A 22,487-nucleotide genomic window follows, 5' to 3' on the forward strand; every position below is an offset into this window, starting at 1 on the left:
TCCTCATGAGCAGGTGGAAACCTGTTACTTAGTTTGCTATATCCTTGTGTTTCTTGTGGAGGTGAATGCCATCTGCTCTGAAATCTAGAGGACTGGGGGGCTTGTCCGTCAAGTAGAGATTTTAAATGTTGGAGCTCCAGATGTGGGGGTTCAAATCCTTTGCTTCTCAGGAAGAAGCTGGGAGTTATGAGTTCCTTCCCAACTGTGGGTTGTTGTGTCCAGGCTGGGGTTTATGGTAAGATTGTGTCTCAGCCTCTCCTACCCATTTTGATGTGCTGTTTTCTTTTTTTGCTCAATAGATGCATAGTCACTCAGTTAGCTCCTGGATTTCTTACAGAGGGCATTGATCTGTATGCTACAAATATGATGGGTTCATGAAGCCATCAAATAGAAGTTCAAGAGCCTCCTACATCACCATCTTTTTTAAAAAACCTTTTTATTTTGTATTGGAGTATAGCCAGTTAACCATGTTGTGATAGCTTCAGGTGGACAGTGAAGGGACTCAGCCATACATATACATGTGTTCGTTCTCCCCCAAACTCCCCTCCCATCCAGGCTGCTGCTGCAGAGTTCCATGTGCTATACAGTAGGTCCTTGTTGGTTATTCATTTTGAATATAGCAGTGTGTACATGTCCATCCCGAACTTCCCAACTATCCCTTCCTTCCATTCTTCTCCCCCGCCCCTGGGGCAACCCTAAGTTCATTCTTTAAGTCTGTGAGTCTCTTTCTGTTTTGTAAATAAGTTCATTTGGATCGTTTCTTTTTCGATTCCACATATAAGGGATGCCATATGGTATTTCTCCTTCTGTGTCTGATTTACTTCATTCAACATGTATGTTACCATCTTGAATTGGAACTGACGATTTTATTCTTTTGTGTGTGGAGATCAAGTTTTCCCAGTATCACTTGTTGAAAAGACTTTGCTTTCTCATTGAATGGTCATGGTCCCTTGTTAAAAATGTTTTTGGGAGCTCTTTTTCTATTGGTCTGCATGTCTGTTTTATTCCAGTTCCATACTGTATTAATTATTGTAGCTTTCCAGTGAATTTTGAAATCAGGAAGTGTGATTCCTCCAGCTTTGTTCTTTTTCATGATTGCTTTGGCTGTGGGTGGTACAGTGGTAAAGAACCTGCCTACCAATGCAGGAGATGCAAGAGACTCAGGTTCAATCACTGGGTCGGGAAGATCCCCTGGAGTATTAAATGGCAACCCACTCCAGTATTCTTGCCTGGAAAATTCCATACAGAGGAGCCTGGTGGGCTATAGTCTATAGGGTCTCAAAGAGTGGGACATGCCTGAGCATGGGTGCTTGTGGCATTGGCTATTTGAGATATTAGAGATTTCAAAGGAGTTTTAAGATGGGTTTTTCCCCCCATTACTGCAAAAGACATCATTGGGATTTTGATAGGGATTGTGTTGAATCTATAGATCATTTTGGGTGGTATCGACATCTTAACAACTGAGTCTTCCAATTCATGAACATGGAATGTATTTACATTTATTTGTCTTCTCTAATTTCCTTCAACATTGCTTTGCAGTTTTCACTTCACGAATCTTTCAACTCTTTGGCTAAGCTAAATCCTAAGTATTTTATTCTTTTTGATGCTATTGTATTTGGAATTCTTTTTGAAAATATTTTAGAGTATTCATTTATAGTATAGAAATGCAACTAATTTTTATGTATGAACTTTTTATCTTGTTACTTTGATGAATTCATTTTTTAGTTCTAACATTTTTTTGTGGAATCTTTAGGGTTTTTAACATGTAAGATTACATCATCTGAGAACAGATATTCTTTTACTTCTTCCTTTCCAATTTGGATGCCCTTTTTTCCTTCCTTGCTTCCTTTGCCTGACTACTCTGGCTACATCTTCCAATACTATATTGAATGGAAATAGTTAAGAAGTCTCCTTGCCTTGTTACTGACCTTAGTGGAAAGTTTTCAGTCTTTCTTCACTGAGTATGATGTTTGCTATTGGTTTTTCATATATGGTTTTTACTATGTTGAGGTTCAGTTCAGTTCAGTTCAGTTGCTCAGTTGTGTCTGACTCTTTGCAACCCCATGAACCGCAGGACGCCAGGCCTCCCTGTCCATCACCAACTCCTGGAGTCTACCCAAACTCATGTCCATATAGTCGGTGATGCCATCCAACCATCTCTTCCTCTGTCATCCCCTTCCCCTCCTGCCTTTAATCTTTCCCAGCATCAGGGTCTTTTCAAATGAGTCAGCCCTTCGCATCAGGTGGCCAAAGTATTGGAGTTTCAGCTTCAACATCAGTCCTTCCAATGAACACCCAGGACTCATCTCCTTTAGGATGGACTGGTTGGATCTCCTTGCAGTCCAAGGGACTCTGAAGAGTTGAGGTAGTTTCCTTCTATTCCTAGTTTGTTGAGTGTTTTTCTTTAAATTACAAATGGATGTTGAATTTTATCAAATGCTTTTTCTGCAGCAGTTGAATTGGTCATGTTATTTTTGTCCTTAATTCTGTAAATCTAGTATCTTTTATCAACTGGTTTTTGTTTACTGAGCTATCTTTGCCTTCGAGGAATAAATCATTGTGTATAATCCTCTTCATATTCTGTTGAATTTGATTTGCTGCTTTTTTGTTGAAGGCTTTTGTATCAATGTTCATAAAGGACACTAGTCTGTAGGTTTCCTTTTTTTGTAGTGCCCTTGTCTGGCTTTCCCAAATTGGGAAAGGAGTACATCAAGCCTGTATATTGTCACCCTGCTTGTTTAACTTTTATGCAGAGTACATCATGTGAAATGCTAGGCTGGATGAAGCACAAGCTGGAATCAAGATTGCCGGGAGAAACATCATTAACCTCAGATATGCAGATGATACCACCCTTATGGCAGAAAGCAAAGAGGAACTAAAGAGCCTCTTGATAAAGGTGAAAGAGGAGAATGAAAAAGCTGGCTTAAAACTCAGTGTTCAAAAACAAAGATCTTGGCATCTGGTCCCATTACTTCATGGCAAACAGATGGGGAAACAATGCAAACAGAGATAGATTTTATTTCCTTGAGCTCCAAAATCATTGCAGATGGTGACTGCAGCCATGAAATTAAAAGATGCTTGCTCCTTGGAAGAAAAGCTATGACGAACCTAGATAGCATATTAAAAGCAGAGATGTTACTTTGCCAACAAAGGTCTGTCTTGTCAAGGCTATGGTTTTTCCAGTGGTCATGTATGGATGTGAGAATTGGACTATAAAGAAAGATGAGCGCCGAAGAATTGATGCTTTTGAACTGTGGTGTTGGAGAAGACTCTTGAGAGCCCCTTGGACTGTAAGGAGATCAAACCAGTCAATCGTGAAGGAAATCAGTCCTGAATATTCATTGGAAGGACTGATGCTGAAGCCGAAACTCAAATACTTTGGCCACCTGAGGTGAAGAACTGACTCCTTAGAAAAGACCCTGCTGCTGGGAAAGATTGAAGGCAGGAGGAGAAGGGGACGACAGAGGATGAGATGGTTGGATGGCATCTCCAACTTGATGGACATGAGTTTGAGCAAGCTCCAGGAGTTGGTGATGGACAGGGAAGCCTGGTGTGCTGCAGTCCATAGGGTCGCAAATAGTTGGACACGAGTGTGTGACTGAACTGTACTGAACTGTCTGGCTTTGGTATCAGGGATATACTGGCTTCATAAAATGAGTTTGGAAGTGTTTCCATCTGTTCAGCTCTTTGGAACAATTTGGGAAGGAGTAGTATTATTTCTTCTTTAAATGCTTGGTAGGATTTACTAGTGAAACCATTGAATCCAGACGTGATTTTATTGAGAGATTTTGACTGCTGATTTAATTTCCTTATGACTTATAAATCTATTCAAATTTTCTATTTCTACGTGATTTACTATTAATTGGTTTTATGTCTCTAGGAATTTTAAAATTTCATCTAGATTATCCAATTTGTTGGTGTACAGTTTTTCAGAGTATTTCTTATAATACTAATTTCTGTATAATTAGAGCAATGACACCATTTTCATTTTGTATTTTAGTAATTTGAGTATTCTCTCTCTCTTTTTTTCTGAGTATTTCTAGCTAAATATTTGTCAACGTTATTGATATTTTCACCCTGGAAGTTGCAAGCCCTCCATGGACTTCAAGTTCCAAAATAATTATTTTAGGAGATTATGCCAGTGCATTTGTTGTTTAGGTGGAGAGACAGATTTCTGGTGCTTCCTACTCTATCATCTTCCCAGAATCCTCCCCACTGTATGTTGACCTTTCTTTTTTTTTATAGCGTATATTTGTGCACAAGTATATGTATATATATTATATACACATTTATATATAACTTTAATACAAAGTATACTACTTACCACATGTGCATCCTTGACAGTTTGTTTGGCACCCCATTCATCTTTGTTTTCTCACCAGTAAAATGAGGAATACCTTTAACCAAAGGCTTTAAATGGAAACTCTAACACTTTAAAGGAATAATAGTGACTGAATATTTGTGAAGTTCTTAATAAGTATTGTCATAGGATTAAAGGAATGAGAGGGCAAGAAAAGATTCAAGAAGAAAACATCTAAATATATATAAAATTATTGCAATAAGTAGACTATGATATCATGCTAATACTGATCTGAGTTATGTGACATATTAAATATTTCCCTGTTGGTGTTTTCTTAGATTTAGAAAAGGAGGAACACTCATTCCAAGTTATCAGTTGGCATTCACCTGGAGATCTTGAAAATGAAATAAGGAAATGTCTGGATTTGTTTGTGACAGAAGCTTTGCACAGCAGGTAATTTATTCTCTCAGTGAAAAACCTATTATTTTAGTGATTCAAATAAATGGATGGGTATATGGATACTGGGAATACATTTAAGAGCAATAGATGAGTTGATGGATAAATGGATGGAGAGAAGGATGAATGATATGGGGTGGTGGGTGGATGGATGGAGCAGATGGTCTTCATACTATCTAGACTGTATACTGTCCTTTTTCCGTGAAAATCATGAATTTCTGCTTTTAGTTGTGGCGGATAGTTGTGAGGGATTGTTGCTCCTGGATCTTGTTGGCGATACATCACTTATAGACTTTGTGTATACTCTCCCCAACACAGGAGAGATAGACAACTTAACTTCTCATTGTTGATAAAACAAACCCTACCCACCATTTTATACTTATTTTTTCTCCATTCTCCTTATATAAATTCAAGAATGGAAAAACACTCATCATGAACATTGATTTTTTTTCATACCTTTAAATGCTGTTCTTTTAAATACATTAAAAATACCTCAAATACCTTTAAGAAGCACAGTGAGAGATGAGCCTGAGAGTTTTTGTCATCACCTAGGATGTATAGAAAGTTCTTTATCTTTGACATATAAGAAGAAAGATAAAATCCATGGCTCAGTTGGCTAATTGCAGTGGCTTAACCCACCCCCTTTCTTTAAAAATTCTACTCACTATCAAGGTTGTGTTCAAATCTGACTTTTTCTTAAAACTTTCTTACTCTCTAAAACTAGAAGATCAGATTCTCTCCACTTTAAAAGATCTGGTCTAAAGTACTCATTTGAAACTTTCTGTTGCCTTGTGTTGTTAGGCCTGTGTTTTTAAAGTCTATGTCTTGTTTCTTCTCTTGCAACTTGATTTCTTTGAAGACTGGTTCTATACACACACACGTGTGGTGGAATATACTGAGCATAAGGCTTCCCTGATGGCTCAGACTGTAAAGAATCCGCCTGCAATGCAGGAGACTTGGGTTCAATCCCTGAGTCAGGAAGATCCTCTGGAGAAGGGAATGGCTGCCCTCTCCAGTTTTCTTGCCTGGAGAATTCCGTGGAAAGAGGAGCCTGGTGGGCTATAGTTCATGGGGACACCACACCGTGTCGTCTTGTAATCTTTTTCAATGAATCCAACTTAATTTCAGATAGGATTAATGTTCTACTTTTGAGGACTTTGTACTTCCTATTTTGAATTTCTCCCTGATATTTGGCAATCATTCTTTATGTAGAATCTTTAAAAAATATAATAGAGGATAATTTCAGCTAATCACCATCACTCAATGTTTATTCTAAAGAGCAGGTAGAGATCTTCATATTGCTAATGAATTATCAACCTTGTTGGCTTTCTTTAAGTGGGCTGACATGGTGTAGTGTTGTACAGGTTATGAGTTTGCTGAGCCATTGATTCTTTCAGTCCTTTGCTAGACGAGGAGGCCCATGGGTCTTCAAAACACCTGGCCACAAACATTCTTGTCTATTTCTCCCTGTGCTATACAAAAAGGATCATTTTCTTTGCAGGCAGTGATGGAAAAACCATGATGGAGAATAGTTCCTGGAATAGGGTAATAAATGAGTCTTAATTTCCTGTCAGTAAAAATTGAGCATTAACTTCTATAAATACCCCGGTGAGCATAAAGTGGAAAGGCTGTTAACAAGTTTCAAACAAAGTTTCATTTTTGTTTGTTCTAAATCATTTAACTTTACATTAGAAGGATATAAATCTCATATTCAGTTTAGAATTTGTATTCTAATATTAGTATCAGGAAGTTCCTTGTGTGAGACAAGCTATCAGATGCAGGATATATAATGTGGTTTTATAAAAGCAAAATCATCATCAGTATTGATGGACTCTGTCATGAAGTTACTTTCACAGCTTGGCTGGAAAACAAGACAGTTGCTCGTAAGTCATTATACAGATGAAAATAAAACAGAACATCACAGAATATTTCAAATAGACATGGAACCACGAGATTTGCTACAGTAGGTGATGACTCCCAAAGCAGAGGGACCTTGAATTGGCATGATGGTGGGTGAATTTGGTTTGGTCAAAGAAAGGAGAAGGGAAGAAGTGAGTATATTTTAGGAAGTAGAAACACCTGGACCAGAGTGATAGAATAGAGGATATTTCTTGGACAGCAGTAAAATTGGTGGGTAAAAATAGGCTGTCTTTCTTAACTGGGATGTTTTCTTTGAGCTGAAGATTATCCTAAAAATTGTGAAATTAAGACCTCCAGTGAGTATTTGTTATTAATTTTTTTTTCTTACAGAAAAGAATCTGAACACTTTGTAAATTTAATGGAAATACTTGGGACTCAATGCAGTTATTTGCTAAGGAGATGTGATATCATGGATTCCTTAAAGAATGAGAACTTCAACCTGATAGTTGTTGATGCCTTTGACTTGTGTTCATTTCTAATTGCTGAGAAACTTGAGAAGCTGTTTGTGTCCATTCTTCCCACATCGGTTAGCAGACTGGACATTGGCCTGCCAAGCCCCTTGTCTTATGTTCCAGTATTCCAGTCTTTCCTAACTGACCATATGGACTTCTGGGGTAGAGTGAAGAATTTTCTGATGTCATTTGTTTTCTCTGTGGAGCAGTGGCAAATACACTCTACCTTTGACAACACCATCAAGGAACATTTCCAGGAAGGTTCTAGGCCAGTTTTATCTCATCTTCTAAAGAAAGCAGAGCTGTGGTTTGTTAATTCTGACTTTGCCTTTGAATTTGCTCGGCCTCTGCTTCCCAACACTGTGAATGTTGGAGGCTTAATGGTCAAACTGTTAGACCAGTACCACAGGTAAATAAAAACCTGAGAGTGTGAATTTCATGCAGAGGTCTTCAGTGCAGAATTGGTATCTGCTCCTGCCACTAGGATCCTGGGATTTAAGTAGAGTGAGATAGGAAAAACACCTAGTATAAATCTTTTCATTTAATTTTTTAATTTTGTATTTTATTTTTCTGTTGTAAGACACTTAATACGAGATTTACCCTTTTAACAAGTATTTAACAGTGCAACACATTATTATTGACTATAGGTGCCATGCTATATAGCAGATTTCTAGATCCTATTCTTTCTGCTTCACCGAAACCCTGCCTCCATTGAAAAGTAGCTACCCATTTCCCCTTCCTCCAGTCCCTGGAAACCAGCTTCCACTCTTTGAGTCTATGAATTTGGTTATTTTAGATACTTTATATAAGTGAAATCCTGCAGTATTTGCCCTTTTGTGACTGACATTTCATTTAGCATAATGTCCTCAAGTTTCATTCATGTTTACACATATTGAAAAATTTCCTTGTTTATGAAGCTTTCACAAGCTAATTGTATGTTTATACTGTTGTTGTTCAGTCACCAGGTCATGCCCAACTCTTTGTGACCCCATGGACTGAAGGCAGATAGAAAGCAGAAGGAGAAGGGGGCTTACACTACAGAGGATGTTTATACTACATATTATTTAACCATTTGTCTTTTGATGGACATTTCAGGTTGTTTCCACATCTTGGCTATTGTGTATAGTGCTTCAGTGAACATGGGAATATAGATATCTCTTTCAGATCTTAATTCCCATTTGTTTATGTATATACACAAAACTAGGATTGCTGGATTATTTTATTAGTTCTATTTTTAATTTTTTGATGATTCTCTGTATTATTTTACATAGTGACTGCACAATTTTGCATTCCTGACAATGTAAGTGTTGCAACTTTCCCACATCCTCAACATATGTTGGTTAATATATGCTTTATGTATTTAGGTGGAAGATCCCCCATGGAGAAGGAAATGGCAACTCACTCCAGTATTCTAGTCTGGGAAATCCCATGGACAGAGAATCCTGGCAGGCTACAGTCCATGGGGTTGCAAAGAGTCGTACACGACTTAGTGACTAAACAACCAAACAACAACATCATGTTGGGTGCATATATATTTATAATTGTTGTATCTTCTTTTTGGATTTATTCCTTGATCATTATGTGATGTCCTTCTTTTTCTCTTATTATAGTCTTTGTTTTAAAGTCTATTTTGTCTGATGTAAGTATTGCTACCCTGGTTTTCTTTTGATTTCCATTTGCATGGGATACCTATTTCCATTCCCTCACTTTCAGTCTGTCTGTGTTTTTAGATCTGAAGTAAGTCTCTTATAGGAAGAATATATATGGGTCTTGTTTTTGTATCCATTCAGCCACTCTATGTCTTTTATTTGGAGTATCTCATTCATTTACATTTAAAGTAATTATTGATAGGTATGTACTTATTGCTATTTTGGTAATTGTTTTAGGGTTGTTTTTGTAGTTTTTTGTTCCTTTCTTCTTCTTTTGTTCTCTTCTGTTATAATTTGATGACTATCTTTAGTGTTATGTGTAAATTTCTTACTCTTTATGTGTGTATCTATTATAGATTTTTGATTTGTGATTACCATGAGGTTTGTATGTAGCAATCCATTTATATATGTGATTATTTTAAGTTGCTAGTCTTAATTTCAAATGCATTTTATCAAGTCTGCTTTTTACTCCCTCTCCCCTCATAACTGCTTTTTTGCAATATATTTTACTTCTTTTTTGGTTTTATGTATATCTTAACTGCTTGTTGTGGAAATAGACAATTTGACTACTTTTGTTCTTTAGTATTCATACTAGCTTTGCATGTGGTTGATTTACTACCTTTACTGTATATTTACTTTCACCAATGTGTTTTTCCTTTTGTAATTTACATGTTTCTAATTGTGGCCTATTCCTTTCTGTTTAGAGAGGCCCCTTTAACATTTCTTGTAACATTGGGTTGGTGGTGCTAAACTCTCTTAGTTTTTTGCTTGTCTGTAAAACTTTTGATTTCTCCATCAAATCTAAATGAAAGTATTCTTGTTTGTAGGTTTTTCCCTTTCATCACTTTAACTATGTTGTGCCACTCCCTTCAGGCTTGCAGAGTTTCTGCTGAAAATCAGCTGATACTGTTATGGGAGTTCCTTTGTACGTAACTTGTTGCTTTTCTCTTGATGCATTTATTATTCTCTCTTTAACTTTTGCCATTTTAATTACAGTGTGCATTGGTATGGTCCTCTTTGGGTTTATCCTGTTTGGGACTCTGTGATTCCTGTACCTGGATGTCTATTTCATTTCCCAGGTTAAGGAAGTTTTCAGCTATTATGTCCTCATAAATATTCTCTGCCCCTTTCCCTCTCTCTTTTCCTTCTGGACCCTTATAAAGTGTTAGTATGTTTGATATTGTCCCCAAGGTCTCTCAAACTGTCTTCATTTCTTTTGATTCTTTCTTCTTTCCTGTTCAGCTTCAGTGATGTCCATTACTCTGTCTTCCAGTTCACTGATCCATCCCTCTGTATCATCTACTCTGTCAGTTCCTTCTAGTGCATTTTCCACTTCAGTTAGTGTATTTTTCACTTCTATTTGGTACTTCTTCATATTTTCTAACTTTTTGTTAAAAACTTCTAACTTCTCAGTTTGTTTATCCCCTCTTCTCCTGAATACTTTGATCATCTCTATGATCATCATCTTGAATTCTTTTCTTTATTTTGGTAGATTGCTATCTTTATTTCACTTAAGTATCTTATTTATTAATACTTGCTTGGATCATATTCTTCTGTAACTTCATTTTGCCTAATTTGCTATTTCAATTTCTATGTACTTGTTAGGTTGGTTACTCTTCCTGACCTTGGAGAAGGGATCTTTTGTAGGAATCATCCTATATGTCACAGCGGTGCACACCCCCCACCCTGCTTACCAGAGCTATATTTTTTAGGACTATCCTTTGTTTGGGCTGCATGGATTCTTATGTTGTGGCAGGTTGACTACTGTGGATGCTCTGGTAGGTGTGAGTTGACTCTGGTCCAGTTGGTTGCCAGGCCTTGCTTTGTGGGGCAGTTGGCAAGCTGCTGGTTGGCAAGGTTGGGTCATGATGCCACTGACTGCAGAACCCCAGGGGATCCTGGAGCTAGTTCTGGCTGACTGGCCACAACCACCTCTTTTTAACTTCTAGTGAAAGTCCCAGTTAAAGCAGTAAGACCAAAAAAGAAAAAAAAAGGAACAAAAATCAAATATATTAGGAAGGAAGAAATGAAACTGTTTTTATTCACAGATGACAGGATGGTCCATGTAAAAATCCAGAAAAGTCAAGAAAAAACTCCTGGAACTAATTAGTAATTATAGCAATGTCACAGAATATATGGGTTTTTTGTTTGTTTTTTTTTTTTAGAATATATGTTTAATGTACAAAACCAATCCCTTTCCTATACACTAGCAATGAACAGAGAGAATGTGAAATTTAAAACATAATATTATATATTGCATGCTTGCTCAGTTATGTCCGACTCTTTGAAACCCCATAAACTGTAGCCCACCAGGCCGCTCTGTCCATGGGATTATTCAGGCAAGAATAATCGTTTTCCTTCTCTAGGGAATCTTTGTGACCCAAGGATTGAACTTGCATCTCCTATATCATCAGGCGGATTCTTTACCACTGCACCACCTATATTAGCATTCTGCAAAATGAAATACTTAAAAATAAATCTAATAAAATATATATAAAATTTATATGAGAAGACATGCAAAACTCTGATAAAAAAAATCAAAGAACTAAATAAATGGAGAGATATTCCATGTTAATGGATAGGAAGACTCAATGTTGTCAAGATGTCAGTTCTCTTCAGATTGATCTAAAGATTCACTGTAAACCACAATCAAAACCTCAGTAAGTTATTTTGTGAATATTGACAAACTGATCCTCAAGTTTGTATGGAGAGGCAAAAAGCTTGAAGAGCTAGTGCAATATTGAAGACAGAACAAAGTTGACGAACTGACATTACTCACCTTTGCCACTTACTGTGAAGGACAGTAATTAAGACAGTGTGGTCTTAGAAAAAGAATAGACAAATAAGATGCACATGAATTTAGTCAACTGATCTTTGACAGTGGATTAAAGGCAATACCACGGAGAAAAGATACTTTCAACAAAAAGTGCTGGAGCAACTGGACATTCACATGCAAAAAAATTGAATCTAGACCCAGACCTTCCCTGCTTAACAAAAATTAACTAAAAAATGGATCAATATACCTAAATATAAAATGGAAAAGTATAAAATGCCTAGAAGATAACATAGGAAAAAATCTAAATGAAATAGAGTCTGGTGATTACTGTTTAGACATAAAACCTAGGATATATTCTAAGAAATAAAGAGTTAATAAGTACTTTAAAAGAGTTGATAAGTATGTTAAATTGAAATTTATCTGTCCTGAGAAAGACCTTGTCAAGAGAATCAGGAGAGAAACCACAGATTGGAAATAAATATTTGCTGAAAACCTACCTGGTAAAGACTGATGTTAAGAATATACAAAGAATACTTAGAACTCAACAACACAGAAAAAATCAATTAAAAAATGATCCACAAACCTGAACAGATACCTCAACAAAGAAGCTATACAGGTTTCTAAAAAGATTATGAAGGAGACTTACAGCAGAATATTCTCCCAGCATGTCTACCTCAGTCCCCAGAAGGCCCACCAGGCCCAAATGGGCCAGGACAGCAGGCTACACTCCCCCAGGCTCTAGCTCCTCTGATCTGACATTGGAATACTCCTGAATGACTGTATCTGCCTGGACATAGAAGGAGAGTTGAGGATGACTCTGGTACTGGGATCATGTTTTCAATGAAGAAAGAGATTCCCACCACTTCAACTTTCCTCTTCCATAAAACATTGTTATACGTGGACGCTCTGGGTCTAGACGTTGGTGCTGCAGTCTTTAAGTACCTCTGTGCAATGTGCACCATCATGGCGGCTGGTTACCTAAAGCTCTCTTCACATCCATTTGTGAGTATTTAAAGTATTTATATGGGAAAATGTGTCCCAAGGTTTCATAAAAATTTCTTCAAGGCCATCTATCCAGAGGATCTGAGCATGGTGCAGAGGGCACTGAGCTGTCTTAGAGGCTATGAAGAACAGTTTCAAGGCAGTAAACTCTAACTGTTAACAGGAGAGTATGTTCAGTAAATAGATGATTTTCATTTTTTGGCCGTCTAGGCTTTCATTGACAACATTATTCACCTCCTTTCCTTTCCTACCTCTCTGCAGGAACTTGAGAATTTCATTGCCAAATTTGGAGACTCTGGTTTTGTCCTTGTGGCCTTGGGCTCCATCGTGAGCAGATATCAGTCCCAGGAGATTCTCAAGGAAATGAGTGCTGCCTTTGCTCATCTCCCTCAAGGGGTGGTATGGAAGTGTAAGCCTTCTCATTGGCCCAAAGATGTCAAATTGGCAGCAAACGTAAAAATCACGGACTGGCTTCCTCAGAATGACCTCTTGGGTAAGGACTTTCCAAGTCTACTTCTCTCGTCCTTATGTATCTTTGGGGTTCATTAGGGCTCTGACCTCTAGTTAGGCAATCCTGTTAGCATGAAAAGAAGTGGCTGATAAATGAAGGTAAGTATTCCAAGGAATGGAACAGCCAACTGGAGTTGTTGAGAAATCAGGCTATACCTCGAAAATACCCCAAACAGCATTTCCTCTTCTTTTCCATTTCTGATACCTGCAGTCAGAAGTGCTATCACTTTCAGTTTATTTTGACCATACTTTATCTGGCACTAAAGAGGGTTGCTCAAACACAATCCAAGATGATTTTCAACAGTTTGTCTGAGAACTCATATAAGGCGGCACATTGTCACTGTTTCCCATGGTCTCTTGAGCCCTTGTTCAGCCAGAGTTTTTTGTTGTTGCTCAGTTGCTACATCATGTCCAACTGTTTGCAATCCCAAAGACTGAAGCATGCCGGGTTCCTCTGTCCTCTACTATCTCCCAGAGTTTTCTCAAATTCATGTCCATTGACTTGGTGATGCTATTGATCTACCCTCTGCCTCCCCATTCTCCTTATCAGCCATGTGCCATTATACAAACATATATCCATACATATTGATACATTCTTCTTAGTACCACAGGTGTGAGCAACTCATACCTTTACAAAGTTGATGCTGGTGGTGTCTGAAGGGTGTACCATAATATCTACATGCCAAACAGTAATCTCATAGCTGGTTATTTGGTTCATTAAATCCTTTGGTGGTAGAGAGCTCATTACATCCAAAAAGGTTTTCTTTGTCTCTTTATTGTTTTTTTGGATACTCCTCACTGTTACACTGACTGAATCAGAGCATCATAGCCAAGATTGTGGTTCAAAAACATATTGGGGAATTTAAGATAGAGAGTTCTGAACATTGAATTAAGAAGGCATGGGGTAGGGAAAAGAAGTCCCCCTTCCAAAGAAACCAACTGGATTCTGATTCACATCCCTATTGAGACGCAGAGTTTGAAATGAACTCTTCATTAACACTTGTTTTAGTTTTCTCTCAATGAGGGTGCAGGCTCAAAAATGACAGAATGATCTCAGTTTGTTTCCAATACAAACCATTCAATATCACAGTAATCCAAGTTTATGCCCCAACCACTAATGCCAAAGAAGCTAAAGTTGAACAATTCTATGATAACCTACAAGAATTTCTAAAATTAACACCAAATGAAGATGTCCTTTTCATCTTAGGTGATTGGAATGCAAAAGTAGGAAGTCAAGAGATACCTGGAGTAACAGGCAAGTTTGATCTTGAAGTACAAAATGAAGCAGGGCAAAGGATAACAGAATTTTGTTAAAAGAACGCACTGGTCATAGCAAACACCCTCTTCCAGCAACACAAAAGACAACTTTACACATGGACATCAGCAGATGGTCAATACTGAAATCAGATTGATTATATTCTTTGCAGCTGAAGATGGAGAAGATCTATACAGTCAGCAAAAACAAGACTGGAACCCGACTGTGGCTCAGATCAGAAACTCCTTATTGCCAAATTCAGTCTTAAATTAAAGAAAGTAGGGAAAACCACTAAGCCATTCAGGTATCAGTTCAGTTCAGTCACTCAGTCGTGTCTGACTCTTTGCGACCCCATGAATCGCAGCACACCAGGCCTCCCTGTCCATCACCAATTCCCGGAGTCTACTCAAACTCATACCCATTGAGTCGGTGATGCCATCCAGCCATCTCATCCTCTGTCATCCCCTTCACCTCCTGCCCCCAATCCCTCCCAAAATCAATCAAATCTCTTATGATTATACTGTGGAAGTGACAAATAGATTAAAGGGACTAGATCTAATAGAATGCCTGAAGAACTATAGATGGAGGTTCATGACATTGTACAGGAAACGGTGATCAAAAGCATCCCCAAGAAAAAGAAATGCAAAAAGGCAAAATGGTTATATGAGGAGGACTTACAAATAGCTGAAAGGCAAAGGAGAAAAGGAAAGCTATATCCAACTGAATGCAGAATTGCAAAGAAAAGCAAGGAGAGATAAGAAAGCCTTCCTCAGTGATCAGTGCAAAGAAATAGAAGAAAACAATAGAAAAGGAAAGACTAGAGAGCTCTTCAAGAAAATTTGAGATACCAAGGGAACATTTCATGCAAAGATGGGCACAATAAAGGACAGAAATAGTATGGACCTAAGAGAAGCAGAAGATATTAAGAAGAGGTGGCAAGAATACACAGAAGAACTATACAAAAAAGATGTTTGACTCAGATAACCACGATGATGTGATCTCTCACCTAGACCCAGATATCCTGGAATGTGAAGTCAAGTGGGCCTTAGGAAGGATCACTAGGAACAAAGCCAGTGGAGGTGATGGAATTCCAGTTGAACTATTTCAAATCCTAAAAGATGATGCTGTGAAAGTGCTGCACTCAATATGTCAGCAAGTTTGGAAAACTCAGCAGTGGCCACAGGACTGGAAAAGGTCAGTTTTCATTCCAATCCCAAAGAAGGACAATGCCCAAGAATGTTCAAACTACCACACAATTGCACTTATTTCACATTCTAGCAAAGTAATGCTCAGAATCCTTCAAGCTAGGCTTCAATAGTACATGAACCAAGAACTTCCAGATGTTTCAGTTGTATTTGGAAAAGGCAGAGGAACCAGAGATCAAATTGCCAACATCTGTTGGATCATAGAAAAAGCCAAAAAATTCCAGAAAAATATCTACTTCTGCTTCATTGATTATGCTAAAGCTTTTGACTGTGTGGATCACAGCAAACTGCGGAAAATTCTTAAGGAGATGGGAATATCAGACCACCTTACCTGCCCCCCTGAGAAACCTGTATGCAGGTCAAGAAGCAACAGTTAGAACCAGACATGGGACAACAGTCTGTCAGTCAGTTCAATTGCTCAGTCATGTCCGACTCTTTGCGACCCCATGAATCACAGCACGCCAGGCCTCCCTGTCCATCACAAACTCCCGGAGTTTACTCAAACTCATGCCCATCGAGTCGGTGATGCCATCCAGCCATCTCATCCTCTGTCATCCCCTTCTCCTCTCACCCCCAATCCCTCCCAGCATCAGGGTCTTTTCCAATGAGTCAACTCTTCGCATGAGGTGGCCAAAGTCTTGGAGTTTCAGCTTCAGCATCCGTCCTTCCAATGAACACCCAGGACTTATCTCCTTCAGGATGGACTGGTTGGATCTCCTTGCAGTCCAAGGGACTCTCAAGAGTCTTCTCCATCACCACAGTTCAAAAGCATCAATTTTTCGGCACTCAGCTTTCTTCACAGTCCAACTCTCACATCCATACATGACCACTGGAAAAACCATAGCCTTGACCAGACGGACCTTTGTTGGCAAAGTAATGTCTCTGCCTTTTAATATGTTATCTAGGTTGGTCATAAATATCCTTCCAAGGAGTAAGTGTCTTTTAATTTCATGACTGCAATCACCATCTGCAGTGATTTTGGAGCCCCAAAAAATAAAGTCTGACACTGTTTCCACTGTCTCCCCATCTATTTCCCATGAGGTGATGGGACCAGATGCCATGATCTTAGTTTTCTGAATGTTGAGCTTTAAGCCAACTTTTTCACTCTCCTCTTTCACTTTCATCAAGAGGCTTTTTAGTTCCTCTTCACTTTCTGCCATAAGGGTGGTGTCATCTGCATATCTGAGGTTATTGATATTTCTCCCGGCAGTCTTGATTCCAGCTTGTGCTCCATCAGCCCAGCGTTTCTCATGATGTACTCTGCATATAAGTTAAATAAGCAGGGTGACAGTATACAGCCTTGATGTACTCCTTTTCCTATTTGGAACCAGTCTGTCGTTCCATGTCCAGTTCTAACTGTTGCTTCCTGACCTGCATACAGGTTTCTCAAGAGGCAGGTCAGGTGGTCTGGTATCCCCATCTCCTTCAGAATTTTCCACAGTTTATTGTGATCCACACAGTCGAAGGCTTTGGCATAGTCAATAAAGCAGAAATAGATGTTTTTCTGGAACTCTCTTGCTTTTTTGATGATCCAGCGGATATTGGCAATTTGATCTCTGGTTCCTCTGCCTTTTCTAAAACCAGCTTGAACATCTGGAAGTTCTCGGTTCATGTATTGCTGAAGCCTGGCTTGGAGAATTTTGAGCATTAATTTGCTAGTGTGTGAGATGAGTGCAATTGTGTGGTAGTTTGAGCATTCTTTGGCATTGCCTTTCTTTGGGATTGGAATGAAAACGGACCTTTTCTAGTCCTGTGGCCACTGCTGAGTTTTCCAAATTTGCTGGCATATTGAGTGCAGCATTTTCACAGCATCATCTTTCAGGATTTGAAATAGCTCAACTGGAATTCCATCACATCCACTAGCTTTGTTCATAGTGATGCTTTCTAAGGCCCACTTGACTTCACATTCCAGCATGTCTGGCTCTAGATGAGTGATCACACCATTGTGGTTATGTGGGTCATGAAGATCTTTTTTGTATAGTTCTGTGTATTCTTGCCACCTCTTCTTAATATCTTCTGTTTCTGTTAGGTCCATACTGTTTCTGTCCTTTATTGAGCCCATTTTTGTATGAAATGTTCCCTTGGTATCTCTAATTTTCTTGAAGAGATCGCTAGTCTTTCCCATTCTGTTGTTTTCCTCTATTTCTTTGCACTGATCGCTGAGGAAGGCTTTCTTATCTCTCCTGGCTATTCTTTGGAACTCTGCATTCAAATGGGAATATCTTTCCTTTTCTCCTTTGCTTTTTGCTTCTCTTCTTTCCACAGCTATTTGTAAGGCCTCCTCAGACAACCATTTTGCCTTTTTGCATTGCTTTTCCATAGGGATGGTCTTGATCCCTCTCTCCTGTACAATGTCACAAACCTCCGTGCATAGTTCATCAGGCTCTCTGTCTATCAGATCTAGTCCCTTAACTCTATTTCTCACTTCCACTGTATATTCATAAGGGATTTGATTTATGGCTCAAAGGAGGAAAGAAGTAGGTCAAGGCTGTATATTGTCACCCTGCTTATTTAACTTATATGCAGAGTACATCATGTGAAATTCCAGGATGGATGCAGCAGAAGCTGGAAACAAGATTGCTGGAAGAAATATCAATAACCTCAGATATGCAGATGATACCACTCTTATGGGAGAAAGTAGAGGGGAACTAAAGAGCCTCTTGATGAAGGTGAAAGAGGAGAGTGAAAAAGCTTGCTTAAAACTCAGCATTCAAAAAACCTAAGATGATGGCATCCGATCCCATCATGTCATGGCAAACAGATGGGAAACATTGACAGACTTATTTTCTTGGGCTCCACAATCACTGCAGATGGTGACTGCAGCCATGAAATTAAAAGACGCTTGCTCCTTGGAAGAAAAACTATGACAGACCTTGGCAGTGTATTAAAAAGCAGAGACATCACTTTGCCTACAAATGTCCATATATGGTTTTTCCAGTAGTCATGTATGGATGTGAGAATTGTACTGTAAAGAAGGTTGAGCACTGAATAAATGATACTTTTGAACTGTGGTGTTGGAGAAGACTCTTGAGAGCCCCTTGGACTGCAAGCATATCAGTCAATCCTAAAGGAAATCAATCCTAAATATTCATTGAAAGGACTGATGCTAAAGCTGAGGCTCTGATTCTTTGTCTACCTGATGCAAAGAGCTGACTTATTAGAAAAGACACTGATGCTGGGAAGGATTGAAGGCAGGAGGAAATGGGGCAACAGAGGACACGATGATTGGATTGTATCACCAACTTGATGGATATAAGTTTGAGCAAGCTGTGGGAGATGGTGAAGGACAGGGAAGCCTGGCATGCTGCAGTCCATGGCATCGTAAAGAATTGCACACCACTGAGTGACTGAACAATAACAAAAGTAAGGGTGGGGTAGGCATACAGGAACTGGAAATGATGAAATGTATGGCCCATTATTCCCTACCTTAGAGATTTCTCATAAAATTGAGGAGAAAATACTTGTAGTGGTAAGTTTTATAAATGCCACATGAGTTGTTATGTCAATGATAGTGTTAAAAATTCAGATAAATGAGATATGAATAAGCAGTGGAGAAGAGAGGGAGAGACCTAGAGAGCAAAAGATCAAGTGACCTAAAGACAAAGAGACAGAAAGAGAGAGAGAGAGAAACAGAGATGTAGAGAATGATTGTGGGAGAGAGTAATAGAGAGAGAACAGAGATGAGAAGCAAAGAGACACGGTAGAGATGGATGGATGGATGGATGGATGAATAGGTGGGGGGAGGAATATGCCTTGCTTATCACTCTTCTCTGCAGCTTTCCCTGGGTTCTGAGTCTTAGATGGATTAGGGCTGAGGTGAGAAGTTTCTGTACAGAGACAAGAACAAAATCTGTGTCTTAGAATATTCAGGATGGGGAACACATGTAAATCCATGGCTGATTCATGTCAATGTATGGCAAAAACCACTACAATACTGTAAAGTAATTAACCTCCAACTAATAAAAATAAATGGAAAAAAAAGAATATTCACCCTTGAATGTGTCCTGAGATAAGTCAGTAAATTCATTTTTTTTCACAGCATGTTGAGATCCCTTTTTACATTCTTTTTACCCTTGTTGCTTTGCTTGTTGTCCTGAAACTTTTCATCCTGAGGTGTCCTGCTCTCTTTCTAATTTGCAACAGCGCACCCTCGCATCCGCCTTTTTGTCACCCAAGGTGGGATGAACAGTGTCATGGAGGCCATCCAGCATGGTGTGCCCATGGTGGGGATTCCTGTCTTTGCAGACCAGCATGAAAATGTGCTCCGAGTAGAAACCAAAAAGTTCAGTGTCTCTATCCAGTTAGAACAGATGAAGGCCGAGACATTGGCTCTGAAGATGAAGCAAGTCATGGAAGACAAGAGGTGTGCAGCTCTCGGGGCTTGTGGTTCGTTAATGCTTGACGGAGGTGTAAGCCATGATGGACACCACGTGGGTCTTAGTGTAGTAAAAGCTGAAACTTCCAGGACACAGAATAATATTGGTGTACTTTTACATGTTAGCACTTTCAACACTAAGCATGGGTCTTTGCATGCAAGAATCAATTTGAACTTTTCAAGCAGACTCAGTTGGACAGTGGCAAGACCAGGCCAACAATTTTCCTTGAAAGGAAGTCTTTTGTGCCTATGGTAGAAAGTGTGTATGTGCCTGTGTGTGTGATACAAGGTGTCTAAGAATTCTGAGACCACTTGAGTTAACACCTCCCCTCTGTCTCTGTCGATAGGTACAAATCTGCCGCAGAGGCCGCCATCATCATCAGACGCTCGCAGCCCCTGACCCCCGCCCAGCGGCTGGTGGGCTGGATCGACCACATCCTCCAGACAGGGGGTGCAGCCCACCTCGAGCCCCATGCCTTCCAGCAGCCGTGGTATGAGCAGTACCTACTGGACGTCCTCTTGTTCCTGCTGGTGGTCACCCTGGGCACCACATGGCTCTGTGGGAAGCTGCTGGGCCTGGTGGCCAGGTGGCTGTGTGGGGCCAGGAAGCTGAAGAAGGCCTGAGGCTAAGTGGAGCCTTCTCAGGCTCTTTCCCTGTTTCTCTTTCTTTCACTTTTCATAAAGCTCACTCAAGCTGTTTGGTCGGTTCTTCCTTGTCAGCCTTCCTCCTGCATTTCCTTTTCGTCTCACCTCACAGCTCAGGAAGCCTGACCTCTGTCCTGCAGGTTGGCGGGGACACCCCTGTGAGGACTTGGTCCCCTCCTGCGCAGAGCACCTCCTTCACTGTCAGGCCTGGAGCCTGCCTTTGGTCCACAGCTGAGGCCACCTGCTGCCCATGTTTCAATGTTCCGTCCTCAAGATTCCCAACTTGAATAATTAGGGTCACGAAAACCTAAGTGGAGAAATGGAACCTCCATGCAAGGCTTGGGGGCCTTAGGTCCAGGAGCCGTGGCTGGCCCAAACCTTTTGATTTAGGAAACATTTCATCCTCCATCCCACTTAGCAAAGAACATCTCTACATGTGGTAAACCCTTGGGGATGACATTCAGTTCCTAGTAACAGAAGCTAGAAAAAGAGTGGCTTAAACACTCTGGAGTTTTAAAGTGTTTTTTTGTTTCCTGGACACAGCCTGGAGACAGGTGGTGGAGGGCTGGTATGGTGACTCATCCTGCTGTCTGTAGCTTTAAAAAAAATTTTTTTTGAACACCTGTCCTGTACTGTTCTACCAAGTTGCCTCTCTGGTTTGTTGCTCTCATGAAATATTTTACCTTCAGGGATCCTGTCTTCCTGTTTGCTTTTGCATTCTGAAATGGAATTAAATTCCTCCTTAAAAGCTTCATTGTGTGGTATCCAGTGGATTAAAACATGATGAAGAAAATGTTAGAAACAAGAGATGGCTCTGGCAACAACAGTTTTGGGTTGCTTAATTCTGGGTTGTTAATCACATCTTGAAATAGTTCAAAGGAAAACATGAAGCAGTTACTACAAATGCTCCCTGCAGAGATAGGAAAAGACCCATACCTGCCAATGTTGGGATGGGGTCTGCCTGGTTGTATGGAGAACTGGGTGCCCGGTGTCTGCCCAGGTCTGTGAGGGAGTCCCACACAGTCAGGAGCATGTCAGATGCAGAAGTGAGTGTGTCTGTGTGTGTGAGAGATAAGGTTTTATTTCTACAATTCTTAACGAGATCTCGTAAACTGGTCTCTGGCATAAATTCCTTGAGGGACAGACATGCAGCCCTCTCTGGAATGAATGACCAGAGTTTTATTCCCCACATAGGCAACACAGGGACCTCAGGATGAGGCTCCCTGGCTGGTAACTCCCTCTTTCCTGCTCTCACCACAAAATCCTCCCTGACGATCAGGTAACTCAGTGAAGCCAACACTTTCTGCTGCTTTCTAGGCTCTGTCCCACTCCAGGAAATCTGATCAATAGTGGCCAGTGAGCCAGAATGAGGCCTCCAGCTTGTTCCCTTCAAGTATCCTCTGCAGGGCTGGCTGCCAGCTTGGCCTTGATAGCATGGAAATCTGATCTCATCACTCTCTGGTCACAGTCCTTTGTTGGCTCCCATTGCAGGGAATGCAAGGTCTCTGTGATCTCTTTCTGGCAACTGCAGCAGGCACATCTTGAAAATCCTGAAATAGACCCACTGAATATGTTCTGTTGATTTTTGACAGAAGTGTGAAGACAGTTCAATGGAAAAAGAAAAATCTTTTCAGCAAAGTGTACTAGAACAATTATATATCTGAATGGGGTTTGGCCTTAATTTAATATACACAAAGGATATTTTTTATAAATGTATTTCATTGAAGCATAGTTGATTTACAGTGTTGTGTTAATTTCTGCTGGACATCAAAGTGGTTCAGTTATTTATTTATGTATATATATATATATATGTATATATATATATATATTCTTTTTCATAGTCTTTTCCATAATGGTTTATCATAGGATATTGAATATAGTTCCCTGTGCTAGGCAGTAGGACCTTGTTGTTTATCCTTTCTATATATGTAATAGTTTGCAT

At 39.6% G+C, this 22,487-nt stretch overlaps 1 protein-coding gene across 1 annotated transcript in view; it reads left to right on the plus strand.

The window, feature by feature from the left end:
• Positions 1 to 21,291, plus strand: part of UGT3A1 (UDP glycosyltransferase family 3 member A1) — a 35,731-nt gene extending 14,440 nt beyond the window's left edge. The window contains 6 exon segments of the mRNA XM_043887824.1: positions 4,639 to 4,753; positions 7,007 to 7,515; positions 7,518 to 7,537; positions 12,817 to 13,048; positions 19,669 to 19,888; positions 20,248 to 21,291. Of these exon segments, the coding sequence (XP_043743759.1) occupies positions 4,639 to 4,753; positions 7,007 to 7,515; positions 7,518 to 7,537; positions 12,817 to 13,048; positions 19,669 to 19,888; positions 20,248 to 20,524 (1,373 nt within the window). The 3' untranslated portion in view covers positions 20,525 to 21,291.
• The last annotated feature ends 1,196 nt before the right edge of the window (positions 21,292 to 22,487 follow it).

The sequence above is a fragment of the Cervus elaphus genome, chromosome 25 (genome assembly GCF_910594005.1).
Source record: "Cervus elaphus chromosome 25, mCerEla1.1, whole genome shotgun sequence".
NCBI lineage: Eukaryota > Metazoa > Chordata > Mammalia > Artiodactyla > Cervidae > Cervus > Cervus elaphus.